Here is a 14719-nt window from a genome sequence, read left to right on the forward strand (position 1 = left end):
TGAATTATGAAGAGTTCATGAGGGAGGGGCAAGGGGGAGGGAGGTAGAAAATGAGCTGATATTAAGGGCTCAACTATAAAGCAAATGTTTTGAGAATGATGGCAACAAATGTACAAATGTGCTTGACACAAAGGATGTATGTATGGATTGTGATGAGTTGTACGATCCCCCAATAAAATGATTAAATTAAAAAAAAAATCCAGAGAACTCAAGTAGACTGACACCTCTGACTTGACTGAGGACAAGGGGAGAGCACATGATCCCTGTGAAGACACCTGACTTTAGGGCCTACAATAAAGGGTCTAGCAGCATCTAATTCAGCCGTTCTCAACCTGTGGGTCATGACCCCTTTGGGGGTCGAACAACTCTTTCACAGGGGTTGCCTAATACATCCTGCATATCAGATATTTATATAATGATTCATAACAGTAGCAAAATTAAAGTTATGAGGTAGCAACGAAAATCTTATGGTTCGAGGTCACCACAACATGAGGAACATCAGGTTGAGAACCACTGATCTAATAGCTTCTCTATCCCACAGCTCCTGGGTACCTGAAAGCAAGAGAGGCTTTCCTAAGTGAGACATGACATTGCCACCCCCACAGGCAACAGAAATCCACATGGAGATGAAATAAAATACAGCTGTCTGTCACAGAATTTCCAGGCAGCCACTGCACTGACGGGGCATTACGTGTCCTGGTCCTTATACTCGGTGAAAGAAGGCCTGGAAGACCTTGGCTTGAAGGAACAAGAAAATATGGACACTGTGAAGAAGCCTGGAAAAGGTACGAGTTGCTGAGGGTCTGGGGAGGTGAAGAGGGTTCAGGTGAGAACCTTTTAGAGGCCACAGCGGAGTAACATTGTTCAGCTTTTCCTCCAATAATCAGAACTACTGACAGAGCAATTGTGGGTATTCTTTCTCCCGCCTTCTCTTTCTTTCCTTAGGTTTGTCTTCTAATGAGACTCACTGCCCCCAAGAGCAAAAGCAGAAACCCCAAACACTGGTGAGTTGGAATCACCTCATTTTCTCTGAATTGCTGCTTTATTTCCAGACAATAGGCCTATCTACTCTGTCTTTGGGTAAGGGAAAGCGACCATTTATGTCAATGTGCCTTATTAGTAATTTTTGCCATTTATTTTTGGTCTTGGAAATATACCCAAGGTTAATAATGCGAATCCTTTGGAACTCTAAGAAAAATATTTTTAAAAACTGAGATTGAGGACCTAATGCTGGGGGCTTAAGTGGAGAGGAAATGTTTTGAGAATGATGGGGGCAGTGAATGTACGAATGCGCTTTACACAATTGATGTATGTATGGATTGTGATAAGAGTTGTATGAGCCCCTAATAAAATGATTAAAAAACCAAACAGATTATTTATATATTTTCATGTGCTTTATACTGGACCACCAAAAAGCCTACATCACTGACATTGAGTTGATTGCTATGCATTGTGATCTTATAGGACAGGGTTGAGCTGTCTCTGCACATTTCTGACACTGTAAATCTTTTAAGAGTATTGAAAATCTCATCTTTCTCCTTCAGCGTGGCCAGTGGTTTTGAACTACTGAACTTGTGGTAATAACCTACTACACCTCCAGAACACCTTAAAATATGCTTTGCATCTGTGTACATAATCATCCCTATGACCTATATACTGGACTGCTTTTTGCTTTCTTTTTTTTTTTTAATGTGATAGTTTTATTGACCTATCTTACACAATCTAATATATCCATTCACTATCAATGCTGTTGTTAAATCCCATCCAGTGAGGTTATATAATTATCAACGCTATCTGCTACGCATTCCCTCCTCTGCCCCTTCCCATGCCCAGAGGGAACCATTACTCCTGTAACTGTGGAGGGTTAGCTATCTTTCCTGTCATGTACTGCATAATCTTTTTTTTTTTCCTTCGTAATCTTAAATATACAAATGAACTTATAGAAATCTAACTTGATTAAAGAGGTTAAGAAAAAGTGAAAACCATAATAGAAAGGGGGGGGATATTAAAGAATTAGAGGATAGTTTTGTAGTTCATCAGTACCATACCGTACCCTGAATTTATCATCCATTCTGAGAGGGACTGCACAATTATTTTGCAGGTGGGTTTTGGGTCTCCACCACCTCCACGTGCCTTCACATCAATTTGGTTGCGTGTTTTTGGACTTCTAATACCTCATTGCATCAACACTCATGACCACACAGGCTGGTGTGCTTCTTCCATGTGGGCTTCTTTGCTTCCCTGCATAGATAACCGCTTGTTTAACTACAATCCTTTAAGTCCCCACATGCTATATCATTTGATAGATGGCACCATCAGCTTTCTTCACCACATTTGCTTATGCACCCGTTTTTTCTTCAGCAATCATGTCAGAAAGGTGAGTGTCATATAATGCCACATTGTTAGAACACTCAGTTCTTGTACTGAGACAAGATTTAAATAGAAGCCCTAAGTTCCAGCTACTTCCTTGTTGTGAGTGACTACACACACACACACACACACACATATATATATATTCCCCCACCCCCTTTTGTCTCACTATTATATTCACCCATTGTTCATCTCTCAGGACTTCCTCCTAGATACAAATCAGTTGAACAAAACGACCCAAAAAGCTGCATCTTCCTCAACGTCAATTTAGAACACTTATTATTCTTCTGTACCCATCATTCTCTCCCTGTTCACCTCCACTTGCTTCCCCTGCATGGACCCATCTGTTCAGTTGCTGTTTCCATAAGATTTCCTATCCTGTATATCTTGTATAGGGAAACACCAAACAAAAAGATAACAAACCCACAAAAACGAAAAACCAAAAGTTTAATAGGGATCATGACATAGAACAGATGTATGTGTTATATATAGAGAAAGACGGATGTTATAAACCATTCGTCCTGACCCCATTTCTTTCAGGTTGACCTATCCCTGGTCCTGCTTGTCTAAGAACACATACACTCTTTTAGTCTTCATCCATCTTGTCCGAAAGGTGAGCATTCTGTAAGACCACATTGCTGTTCCTGTGGTCAGGGATTGAGCATTCTAATGCCCTCCAGTTATGCATATAGACTTTTCATGTGGCCCCCTATAAGCAATACCCCACTAGTTCAGATGGGGTGCCATGTGCTGCCCCCTCTCCAAGTCAGAAGCCTGTGATCAGAATTCTTGGGGGCACTGGGTATCTTTGCTCCCATCACTGGTCTGTTGCACTCCTTTGGTTGCTCCCAGGTCGGCAGGTCAGCCGGCCTCTCTTCTGGCACTGTTATCTTCAGGGTCATCTGCAGCAGTGCCATCTAGGGAGAGACGTCAGATCTCGAGCCTTTTGCTTTTTAATGATTGATCTATTGAAACAGCATAAATACACAGCTTAATAATCATAAATATTTCAGGTACCTTCATGTAGCTTCAACAGGCATCTAAAATGGGCAGTCTTAGTGGCAGGAATATGATCCAGTGTCATCAAACACATAATATCAGAATATCCAATTTTCCACTTTGCTGTTCACTTCTGGCAATAGCGGCCCACACAGGACTTCTTTCTCTGATTCTCCACAACTCACAGCATGGAACATAGCAGGGCCCCAGTGAAGTCTGATGGTGAAAATTGATGGTGTTTTGCTGCATTGATTTCTTATTCTAGGAGCCAGTCACAATCCAGGATGTCACTGTGCTTTTCTCGGAGGCAGAATGGGAGACACTGAGCTCTGAGCAGAAGACCCTGTACAGAGACGTGATGCTGGAGATTTACAGGAATCTGCTCTCCGTGGGTGAGGATGTGCTGCTTTCTCTTTTTTACCTCAGCACATATTTATTGGGCACCTACTGTGTGCTAAAGAATGAGCCCTGGAGCTACTCACCAAACCAGGGTTTCGAACATTATCTGTATGAATTATATTATGCCAGTTGACTCAGTTGTCCACTTACCATGGGGACAAATTTAACCCCTTTAGTTAGGTGAACCAATCCAGTGAGTTATTTGGATAGTATGTCTAGGAAGTCTCCACAATTATATTCCTGTGTGCTTTAGTGCATACATGAAGACATGCAGCACACACAAACATGTTTGTGCATGTGCCATCCTATATACATGTATGCATACATAGCTACCTATGTTGGTTTCATTTTGAGGATACGCTGTTAAACAGCATGGGTTTGATCTTTTCTGTTTGGTCATAAACTATAAAGTGCTGCCCTGTAATTGCAATGCCGCCTACAGGGGTTAACTAACGAACTGTGTTAAGGAAGTGTATAGCGCCTCCTGAGCAAATGGAATGTTTGCAGAGGAGATTGGTGGTACTGGTGGTAATTTATCTGTGGAGCAAGGAGCCCTGGTGGTCCTGTAGTTGCAGAATTGTGCTAACCACAAGGACAGCAGTTCAAACCCACCAGCCATGCCCATGGAGAAAGATGAGGTGAGGCTCTCCCCTGCTCCCATAAAGATTTATAGCCCCAGACACCTTAACTAGTGTTTCTTCGAGTCCAGTTCATGCTGTGGCAGTGAGTTTGTGTGGACTGCAGGTAGTCCCACAGAGGTATTTTTCCAGAGAGGAAGCAGCAGTAGGAAAAAAGAAGAAAGAAAAGCAAAGGGGACAAGGAACCTCCGAGACGGCAGTGAGAGACCTGGAAATGGCTCAGTGACAGAGACAAGAGTCCCAGGTCTGAGATGTTCGTGTGCAAGTTAATGGGGACGTTCAGCAGGGCCAAGCAGAGGGTTTTCCTCTGGGGGCTGACAGGACACCCGCACTGGAGAGGAGCTGAGAGAGCCGATGCACTGAAGCACAGAGACTGCCTATACGTCTCCTGATCCTTTAATCCACCACCGCCTGGTCTGGGAGCTCTCTGGCCATTGCAATGAATTGCCAGCCCTAGAGGAGAAGCAGACTGCTCCATGGAGAGGATGACCACTCTCAGACTTGATTTAAAAGTTGGAGGTTGGAGAGAGGACTGACTGCCATGCATGTCATTCAGCAGTGGGCTGACCCTGGTCATCATTCCCTCAAAGGTGGGCAGATTCAAGTGCTATAATACACCTCTGCCATTTTCACACAGAGACTGTCTCCTATATTTGAAGCCCACCAGATTGAGTGGCTTTGTATTTTCTCAATCCCTCTTTATAAAAAGAAAAGCCATGAATATTTCTACATAGGTCACAGAACTGTTATTTCCAAGTAATAGCAAAATGGTCGGGGCAGAATATATCACTGAGTGCCTATGGCTTAGAAGGCTTTAGCAGCAGGAGGAGGCCAGCTGCAGGAGAAGCTGTTGACAGAGCAGAAACAGTGTCTTATCCTTCCTTGAGAAATTCTGATGGAAAAAAAAAAAGAAATTCTGATAAGCTTGACATGTTGCAATATTTTCCTGTGTGGGTTATCTGGATTACAGTAATTAAATCCACTGTCATCTAGTTGATACCTACTCATAATGACCCTATAGAACTTGGTAGATCTGATCCATAGTTTCCCAGTCTGTACATTTCTATAGAAGCAGACTGCCACACCATTGTGCGGTGGAGCTATTGGTGGGTTTGGGCCATCATCTGTTTGTATTGCAGTCCAGGGCTTTAACCACTGGCCCACCTAGAATACTTCTGGATTGCAATAAGAAGGATAGTTGATAAAAATGGAACGAGTGACCAGTTAGTGAGACACAGATTGAGTTGGAGCTATTGTGAATGACAAATGTGAGTATAGGATTGTTGTTGGTTGCCATTGAGAGTATTCCAACTCTTAGTGAGTAGATATGTTCACAGATGGATTAGCACAGCTCCTGAGGGTCTTCAAACCTATGGCCCTTCAAACCTATGGCAGATTGTCAGGAAATCACTAGGCCCATCTTCTGAACCATCACCCTTTCAGCTAGTAGTCGAATGTGTGTGTGTGTGTGTGTGTGTGTGTGTGTGTGTGTGAGAGAGAGAGAGAGAGAGAGAGGTTTTCATGGCACACCAGCAGTAAGATATTGCCTGTCATAAACAAAGGCATCACTGCCCGGGCCTTTAACACTTCCTCATAGCTGCTCTCATAGAAAATTCTCTTCTGCAGAACCAACATCAGAAGTTCACCCTTGTTCCTCCTGCCTCCTGGATTTCCCCTGTCAGCAATTCCTCAGGCAGCAAGTGCTTCAGATCTTTCCAGACTCGTGTGCAGAGAATCACTTCCTTCCCGAAGATAACAGCCCAGGGCAGCCAGAACATCAGGATTCTGTTCAGAACTGCAGGAGTGAAAACACAGGACGACGGGAGAGAGAGGTCTCCAAACCCTTGTGTGGGAGCACAGGGGAGAGAGAGAGGTCAAGGGTTTTATCCAGCCCAGCCTGGGGAAGGTCAGCAAACCCCAGAGAAGGCAACACAAGGGTGGGAACGGAGGCCCACTCTGCCCAGAGGGGAAAAAACCTTGTGGAAACAGACAAGGGTCTGAAGGGCTTAGAAACCTCAAGATTTGGAGTAATGGCTTATAGAGAGGGTGATCCAGACTGTAACCTGAAATCAAACATCATGAACCAGAGGATCCCTTCTCAGGACAAGTCACATTCTTACAGTAAGTGTTGCCAAGGCCTTAACCAGAAATCCTTTTTCCTTTGGCAACAAAGGACACACTCAGATGAGAATCCTGATGTGTGTAAGGAGTTTCAGCCAGGCTGTAACCTCAAGTCAACTCTAGTCACATGCCAGAGGACACAGGCAGGTGAGAGACCCTATGCATGTGATGAGTGTGGTCCAGACTTTAGTGTTAGGCCAACTCTCATTACACATCAGAGGACACACTCAGGGCAGAAGCCATGTGGATGCACAGAATGTTCACAAGGCTTTACCTGCAAATCAGCTCTCATCAGACACCAGAGGATACACTCAGGGGAGAAAGTACATGTGTGTAAGGAGTGTGGACGAGGCTTTTGGGAAAAGTCAAATCTCATCAAACACCAGGGGACATACTCAGGTGAGAAACCTTATCTGTGTAAGAAATGTGGGCTAGGCATTAGCCAAAAGGCAGATCTCATCAAACACCAGAGGACACAGTCAGGTGAGAAACCTTACTTGTGTAAGGAATGTGGGCGTGGCTTTTCCTGGAAATCAAATCTCAGTACCCACCAGAGGACACACTCAGGGAGGAAACCGAATGTGTGTAAGGATTGTGGGCGAGCGTTTAGCCAAAAGGCATATCTCATCAAACACCAATGGACACACTCAGGTCAGAAACCTCATGTGTGCAAGGAGTGTGGGCAAGGCTTTAGCCAACAGTCACATCTTAAAAGACACCAGAGGAAACACTCAGGGGAGAAGCCACATGTTTGTAAGGAGTGTGGGCGAGGCTTTAGCCAACAGTCACATCTTAAAAGACACCAGAGAATACACTCAGGGGAGAAGCCACATCTGTGCAAGGAGTGTGGGCGAGCCTTTAGCCAACAATCAAATCTCAAAACACACCAGAGGATACACTCAGGGGAGAAGCCACATGTGTGTAAGGAATGTGGGCGAGACTTCAGAGCCAAGTCAACTCTCATCACACACCAGAGGACGCACTCAGGGGAGAAGCCACATGTGTGCAAGGAGTGTAGGCAAGGCTTTATCCACAAGTCAAATCTCATCACACACCAGAGGACACATTCAGGGGAGAAACCTTACATATGTAAGGAGTGTGAGCAGGGCTTTAGCCAACAGTCACATCTCATTGCACACCAGAGGATACACTCAGGGGAGAAACCTCATGTGTGTAAGGAGTGTGGGCGAGCCTTTAGCTGGAAGTCAGATCTCATCAAACACCAGAGGATACACTCGGGGGAGAAGCCACATGTGTGCAAGGAGTGTGGGCGAGGCTTTAGCCGAAAGTCAACTCTCATCAAACATCAAAGGGTACACTCTTTCTCCCTGGAGGCAGGCCACACACTATCTGCTGCACCTTCCTGTTGACTAGCCACTTTGAGCTATGCTTAAGCAGCCAGAGCCCTGGAGATGAGTCCTCTGCCATTGGATCTTTAAGACTTTGCACCCACTGGCCTGTGATCGTACAGCATTCTGCATCATGGCATGAGTCAAAAGAGGGATTTATGGCCTAGTATTGGACTTAAAGAATTGATCTGGGTTAGGATGTTTCCTTGATATATAATTCTTAATATGAAGCTCTCTTACACACATATGAGTGTCTGGATTTTTTTTTCTGTATTCAACCCAGTCTAATATATTATGGAGACTTTACTAATGTAGATAGAGAGTGTGGGCTAGGCTACAGGTGCAAGTCAATGCTCGTTGCATTTGAGATAATACACTCGAAGAAGCCACATGTGTAAGTAGTGTTGGTGATGTTTCATTAAGAAGTTACGTCTCCTCACACAGCAGAGGACACACTCAGGAGACAAGCCCCATGTGTGTTAGTGTGGGCGAGGCTGTAGCAAAAGTCCCATCTCAGCAAACACCTAATGCTGAGGCCTGCCCAGCAATAAAGAGAGAACCTGAACGTGGGGATAGAGATGTAAGAAAAGCAGACAAGATGGGATTGGGAGGTCTGCTCAGAGTTCAACCCCAAGCAACTTTATTGCAAAGCTTATATACAATCTGAGGAACTTGGCAAGCAAAACATTGCTTTGTACCTTATTCCTAAAAATTTCATGGTACATCTTGATTCAAATCAGTACATTCTATAATAATCACTTTGTTTGCCTGTCCTTCAGACAATCAGTATTGTAAAGGGTAACACAAAGCCTTGGATTGCACCCAAGTCCCTGACTTATGGGAAAAACCACCAGTGACTTTGTCATCCTGGCAGCTGGTCCTTGACAACCGAAGCTCAGGTGGGAAACCATATGGGTCAGGACTGGTAGTGGCTTTAGCAGCAATTCAATTGTCATACATCTCAGGGTTTATTCAGGAGACAAGATCAGGTGTAAGGAGTGTAGGTGAGACTCATTGGTGAAATCAAATCTTACACACCAGAGGACATAGTCAAGAGATGCCATGTTGGTATTAAGGGGACAAGGTTTTAGTCACCAATTAAATTTTCTTTCCCACCAGAGGACACACTCGGGAGAAGTCACGTGTGTGCAAAATGTGTATGTGTGTGAGCTGTAGCTATAAGCAAAGACTTTAAACACCAGAAGCTCACTGGAGAAGCCCGTTTGCAGTGAGTGTGTGTGGAGGCTTTAGCTGTAGTTCAGCCCTACACCACAGGACGTAGAACAGAAGCTTTGTATGCCAGAAGAATAGAATTTGGGACAGAGGCGCACTTCAGTGTACCTCAGAGAACAGGTTTTTGTGGACAGGGAGAATGTGAGTTGTTTTCAACATAAGCCATACCTCTTGTACCAGAAGCCACAGGGAGAAGAATTGTGAGGGATCGATGGAGGGAACTTGATTTCAGGGACCTTTCTTAGCTGACGTAGGAAAACAATGCTGCTACCACAAATCAGAACTTCACCACCTCTGAAAGGGTTCTGTGCTCTGAGTAAAGATCCAGGTATCCGTCTCGTAACTACACAAGTCTACACATTCTGTAGTCAAATGGAAAAACAACAAGAAGCTTTAAGTCTTCTAAAATTGCTTGATTTTTTTTCTTCATAAACCAGTTCATTCCAATATGTTTGTCCCTTTGGTTGCAGTAAAATGTTTCTTTACTAAACCACACATCTCGTGTAACTCATTTGGCTTCAAAAACAAAACTGTTCACTGCCATTGAGTCAGTTCTGAATTAGTGACCCTTGTGGCCAAAGTAGAATGACTTTGGGTTTCTAAGACTAACCCTCTGGGAGTACAACGCCTCATCTTTGCCCCACTGAGCATTTGGTGGATTGGAACTGTTATATTACAAAATATAAAATAAAACAGAATATGCAAGAACTACATAGGGGAAATCAGGAAATAGTTTAAGTAGAGTATCAGCTTTGGGTGTTGATGGTGGGGCAAAAAGTCTCTTTCCTGAATAGGTTCTGTGGGAGTACTAGTATTCCCATCTATGGTTTACACGACTATTGTAATGCTTATACTACATGAATTCTTTCATTTTAATACATTATTTTCAAGAATGCTAATGATTGGTATTGAAAGGTAGTTAGATTTAGCGACAAAGGGGTTGTTACCCCAATACCTGCAAAGGCCCACATACAGGGATTGGAGAGAAATCAGGCACCCTACTTGGACACCCGTGCTAAGACCCAAACTAGCGTGTACAGACTAGTACCCCCTAGCACACGTGAAACCTAAAACCTATGCTCCACCCAGACCATGACAACACCCAGTTGGGTCTAAACTCAGCCAATGAGGTCAACCAATACCTTCAACCACGCCTCCCCAGCCAGAGGTGTAAATATGCAGGTCACCTCCCCCTCTTACTCTCTTGGACTCTGCTTCAGTTCAGCTGTAGGCCAAGGGTGGAGGGCTTACTCAGGACCCACATGTTCTTGGCCTCTTTTTCCCTGGGGATTCCCTAGTTCCACATGTGTGGGTGTCTTTTCCACATGTTTTTTGTGTGTGTGTACCTAGTTGTGAACTCCAATGCAGCTTCCTTGCATCTTGGCACACTCCAGAAATACTGTACCCTTTTGAGACTGTAAAATCTGAAACTTTTCCATTCCTTCATAAAAAATTCACTTGGATTACAGAAGTGCTTTTGCAACGTGAATTCTTTCAGCACTGTGAAGCCACTGAGAGACCCCTGCCAGTACTGAGATGCTTACAATGCCACTGGATCTAAAGACTTTGTACTCACTGGCTTGTGATTGTCCTGCATTTGGCTTCATTGCATGTGTTTCGTGAGTCTGAAGAGGACTTTATAGATTGGTATCCAACATATGGGCTAATATCAGACTTATGGCCTTGGACTGGACTGGGTTGGGATGTTTTCTTAATGTACAATTGCTCTTGAATACAAACCTCTTCCTTATACATGTGTCTCCATGAATTTGTTTCTCTAGTCTACCCAGACTAACACACATGAAGAAAGAGGAGATGAAGAATAGCTAGGGCAGTTACAATAAAAGGGAGAATAAAGTGAAATGCGAAGAAGCGAGTGAATGTGCCTTTATCAGTGGATCCGTTTGTCCTGATATGTGGGATTGCTGATAGGAGGTTTGTAATTACTGTTGAATCTCAAAAAAGATTTTTAAAAAGCTGAACAAAGTTCCAAAATTGAAGCATGTTCATTTTCAGGAAGAACAGGGGATATACTTTCATAACATTGGGAAACCTTATTTTTTTGCTATTGAGATCGGTTAGCAGGGCTGGTCAATGCCTTTGGGGTTTTTGTTTTGTTTTGTTTTTGGCCAACTTTCCCATTTTCCCCAAAACCCAAATTCAGTGCCAGCTGGTTGGTACCGCTCATAGCAAGCCCTGGTGACATAGTGAGTGATAATTGGGCTGCTAACCAAGGTCGGCAAGTGAAAACCACCAGACACTATTAGGTTTCTTGGGTGGGAAATATCTCGGTTCCTGGCTTTGCACGAGAAAGAATTCACATGAAAGCCTGCTTTGTAATCCAGGTGGGTTTTTATAGAGGACGGGAGAAGTTTCAGGTTTTACAGTCTCAAAAGAGTACACGCTATTTCAGGGAAGTGTGCCAAACTGCCCGGAAGCCGCGCTGGGTCCACAAACGAACACGGGCAACCTCATGGGACTGTGCACTCACACGTGTGACCTGAGGCCAGAGAGCGAGCCACATGCCAAGTGCAGAAGCAGGGTATAAAAGAGGAGAGAGAATCCTCTCCGACCTGCCCCTGACTGCAGTGGGGGTCAAAGAGACCGGTCCTCCCACTGCCAGGGTATTTTAAACCTCCAGCTGGGGAGGCATGGTGGAAGGTATTGGTAAACCCCATTGACTGAATTAAGCCCACCTGGGTGGGGTCATGAGCCTGGATCTAGTTTGGGCTGCCCAGGTATAACGCCCATCTAGCTGGGGGGGCCGGGGGCGCACTGGATTGGAGCATGCCCAGTTAGTGTCTTCATAGGTGTTCAAGGCTCACCTCATTCCTTCCCAATCTCCTTTATGGGGGCCTGTGCAGGGAGGGCAGCCTGTGCATGGGAGAGACAATCCCTCTATTCTTATCCTGGCTACCTAACAACTTCACATGAGAAAGATGAGGCTTTCTCCTTGAAAGAACAGTTACAGTCTAGGGGCAAATAAAAATGAGGTGTACCCTATGAAAAATCGTTCCAATTCCCAGTACCAGTTCATATAAGAAAGAACTCAGCTGTCATCTAAACAAAGGATACACATTTTGGCAGGCAGTTTCCTGTTGAACTTCAGTCCAGACAGTTTGTTTGAAGGCCATGGCCACTGCCTCTAGGGATGGTCATTGTGGTGCATTGTGATGCAGAGTTCCAGCTTAGAATGGTTTGAAGAGAATATTCCTCTATGGCTGTGAATTACTGGTGTGTCTCTTAGACCACAAGATCCCTGGGGAGCTGTGGTTAATTGCTGAGGGTTTTGGAACTCATAATTTAAGCTCTGATACCATTCCCTCCATCTGATTTGGATTTTATTATATTTACACATGGTGTTCTCACAGGCTGATGTGTTTCTTCCATGTGGACTTAATTGACACCTCACTTCAATGGCTGCTTGTTTGAAGACAAACCTTTAAGACCCCACATGCTATTATTTTGATAGTCGGATATAAGACCCCTGGGGAGCTGTGGTTAATCTCGGGGTGGTTTGGAACTCACCAAATGCCCTGTGCGAGAAGGATGAGGCTGTTGACTTCCTTAAAGATTCTAATCCTAGAAATCTTGTAGTTTCACTCTGTCCTCCTGGGTTGCTGTGAGTTGGAATCAAACTGAATAAAACCTTGTTTTTACAGTCAGAGTGAAGTTGCCTTTTACAGAATCCTATTCCTTTTAGCATGCTGACATTTGTGGTGAAAGTATGTAACCACCTATGTGACAAAAGGGGCCCTAGTGGTGTCGTGGTTAAGAGTTGGAACACAAGGTCAGCATTTCAAAACCACCAGCCCCTCCAAAGGAGAAAGATGGAGCTTTCTATTCCCGGAAAGAACACACTCAAACTCATAGGAGTGGTTCCACCCTGTCCTGTGGGGCTGCTGTGAATTAGAATTGGCTGCATGTCAGTGAGTTTTCTTTGATATGGGCATGAGCAGTAAACAAACCAACAAAACAGCTGTGGTGGTGAAACTGTGAGTCAAAGTAAGCACATTGGCAGTGAGTTTTGGGGGTGGAGATTTTAGTAGTGTTGGGGCAGGGCCCATGCTGTATTTCAAATGATCCCTTCCAGGATGGACAAGACTCCCAGGGCCAGGGTGTAGTGATAGACTGACTCAGTGGACTCCCTCCAACAGCCAATTACCAACCCCAAGTATATTCCCAGCGTAGCAGCTATGCCTACGGGTTAAATTAAACCATTTTCTGTAGGTTTGATAGTGCATCATGAGACTCCATGCCTAGCAGAGTTGAAGTGTTCTTCATAGGATTTTCACTGGGTAATTATTTTATGAGTAGCTTTCAAGAGCCTTTCCTTCCAAGTTCCTTAATTCTTCATGGGAGAACCAGTTCACTGTGTGGGAACAATGCCTCTCTGAGTGGTCTCTTGGATTTGCAATCTACTTTCAATCATAGTCTTTCTTATGGAAACTGACTCTTCTTGTACATGCTCCAAATTGCCCACATTACCATTTAACGATCCAAAGCACTGGGAAGTCATTTCTCGGGACCTAAATGTAGCCTAAATTTCTGTGAAGGCACTGTGTGGAGTCAGGGTTCCCACTGTAGGCCACAGTCCTTCACAAACGAATGCTTTTAGATTTTAGACTCTAAGGGAAATTCATGGACCCACCTACTGACTCTCCAATTACACAGTGAATCTTGTTTCCTCAATCTCTTCTTACCCCTATGTATGAATACACATTGAGAATTGTCACGTCCCCCAGGCATCATTCACTTCTGGCATTGTCAGTGACCTCAGTGGCTATAAATGCTGCACCCCTTAGTTGGAGTTCAAATGTAGGGACTTCAGTTTACGGTAAGAACTAACTCTTTTTAAAATGTGAAAAGTTTCACTGGGACAGAATTCACTTATCTTTCACATTCATAGGTCAATTGTATTAAAGAGTTGTATAATCATCGCTACCATCTGTTCTAGCACATTTTCTTCCTTGTTGTATTCATTATTAGCTTCCATTTCCTTCAGCCTACCCCCCCCCGCACCCCCAAAAGCATTACTCCAGTTACTGTCTCTATAGATTTTCCCATCTTGATTTTCATATACTGCAAAACATATGCAAAAATAGCCAGCAGAAAAAGACCAACAACAATATGAAAATATGCCAGAGGAAAACACCTCAACTGAGAAAAAAGCAAGAAATACTAAAAAGTAGAACAACTTTAAAATGGGTTAAAAGAGGAATCAAATGAACAAGTGGTAACATTTTAACTTCGTTAGATCTTCCATAACCGAGTTTACCATGCTCCAGGAGAGCAAGGCGATGCCCATTCAACCACTCTAGTTGCAGGGGATTCACCAGCTTGAGAGACCCTTGGCCCCTGGGCTCCAATTATGACCCATCGCTTCTGAAAATGGAATATTCACAATTTAAGCTCTTGCCATTTTCTCCTTCGGATTTGGATTTTATTCTTTTCATTCTAGATCACACAGGCTGATGTGTTTCTTCCATGTGGAATTAGTTGTCACCTCAGTTAGATGACTCCTTGTTTGAAGACAAACTCTTAAGACCCCAGATGCTATTATTTTTTATTCTGGGTACCATCTAATATAGATGGCTGCTTGTTGAAGGA

The 14719-nt window shown here is 44.0% G+C and overlaps 2 protein-coding genes across 3 annotated transcripts in view; both read left to right on the top strand.

Annotated features, from left to right (window-relative positions):
- The first annotated feature begins 494 nt into the window (after positions 1 to 494).
- On the top strand, positions 495 to 7990 carry LOC101653410 (zinc finger protein 343-like). 2 transcript variants are annotated; one of them, XM_045295158.1, is made up of 5 exons: positions 495 to 785; positions 946 to 1004; positions 2911 to 2983; positions 3635 to 3761; positions 6033 to 7990. In XM_045295158.1, the coding sequence occupies exons 2-5, from the start codon at positions 958 to 960 to the stop codon at positions 7895 to 7897; spliced, it is 2112 nt and encodes a 703-aa protein (XP_045151093.1). In that variant the 5' UTR covers positions 495 to 785; positions 946 to 957; the 3' UTR covers positions 7898 to 7990. The 2 variants fall into 2 exon arrangements, with proteins under 2 accessions (XP_045151093.1, XP_045151094.1); XM_045295159.1 differs by lacking the exon at positions 2911 to 2983.
- The window catches only part of LOC101653096 (zinc finger protein 343-like), a 40276-nt gene continuing 29238 nt past the window's right edge, over positions 3682 to 14719 (top strand). The window contains exon 1 of the mRNA XM_045295160.1: positions 3682 to 3761. The gene's annotated coding sequence lies outside the window, so the exon portion shown is untranslated. The remainder of the gene's footprint in view (positions 3762 to 14719) is intronic.

The sequence above is a fragment of the Echinops telfairi genome, unplaced genomic scaffold (genome assembly GCF_000313985.2).
Source record: "Echinops telfairi isolate 266 unplaced genomic scaffold, ASM31398v2 ScPeMD7_5592;HRSCAF=6446, whole genome shotgun sequence".
Classification (NCBI taxonomy): domain Eukaryota; kingdom Metazoa; phylum Chordata; class Mammalia; order Afrosoricida; family Tenrecidae; genus Echinops; species Echinops telfairi.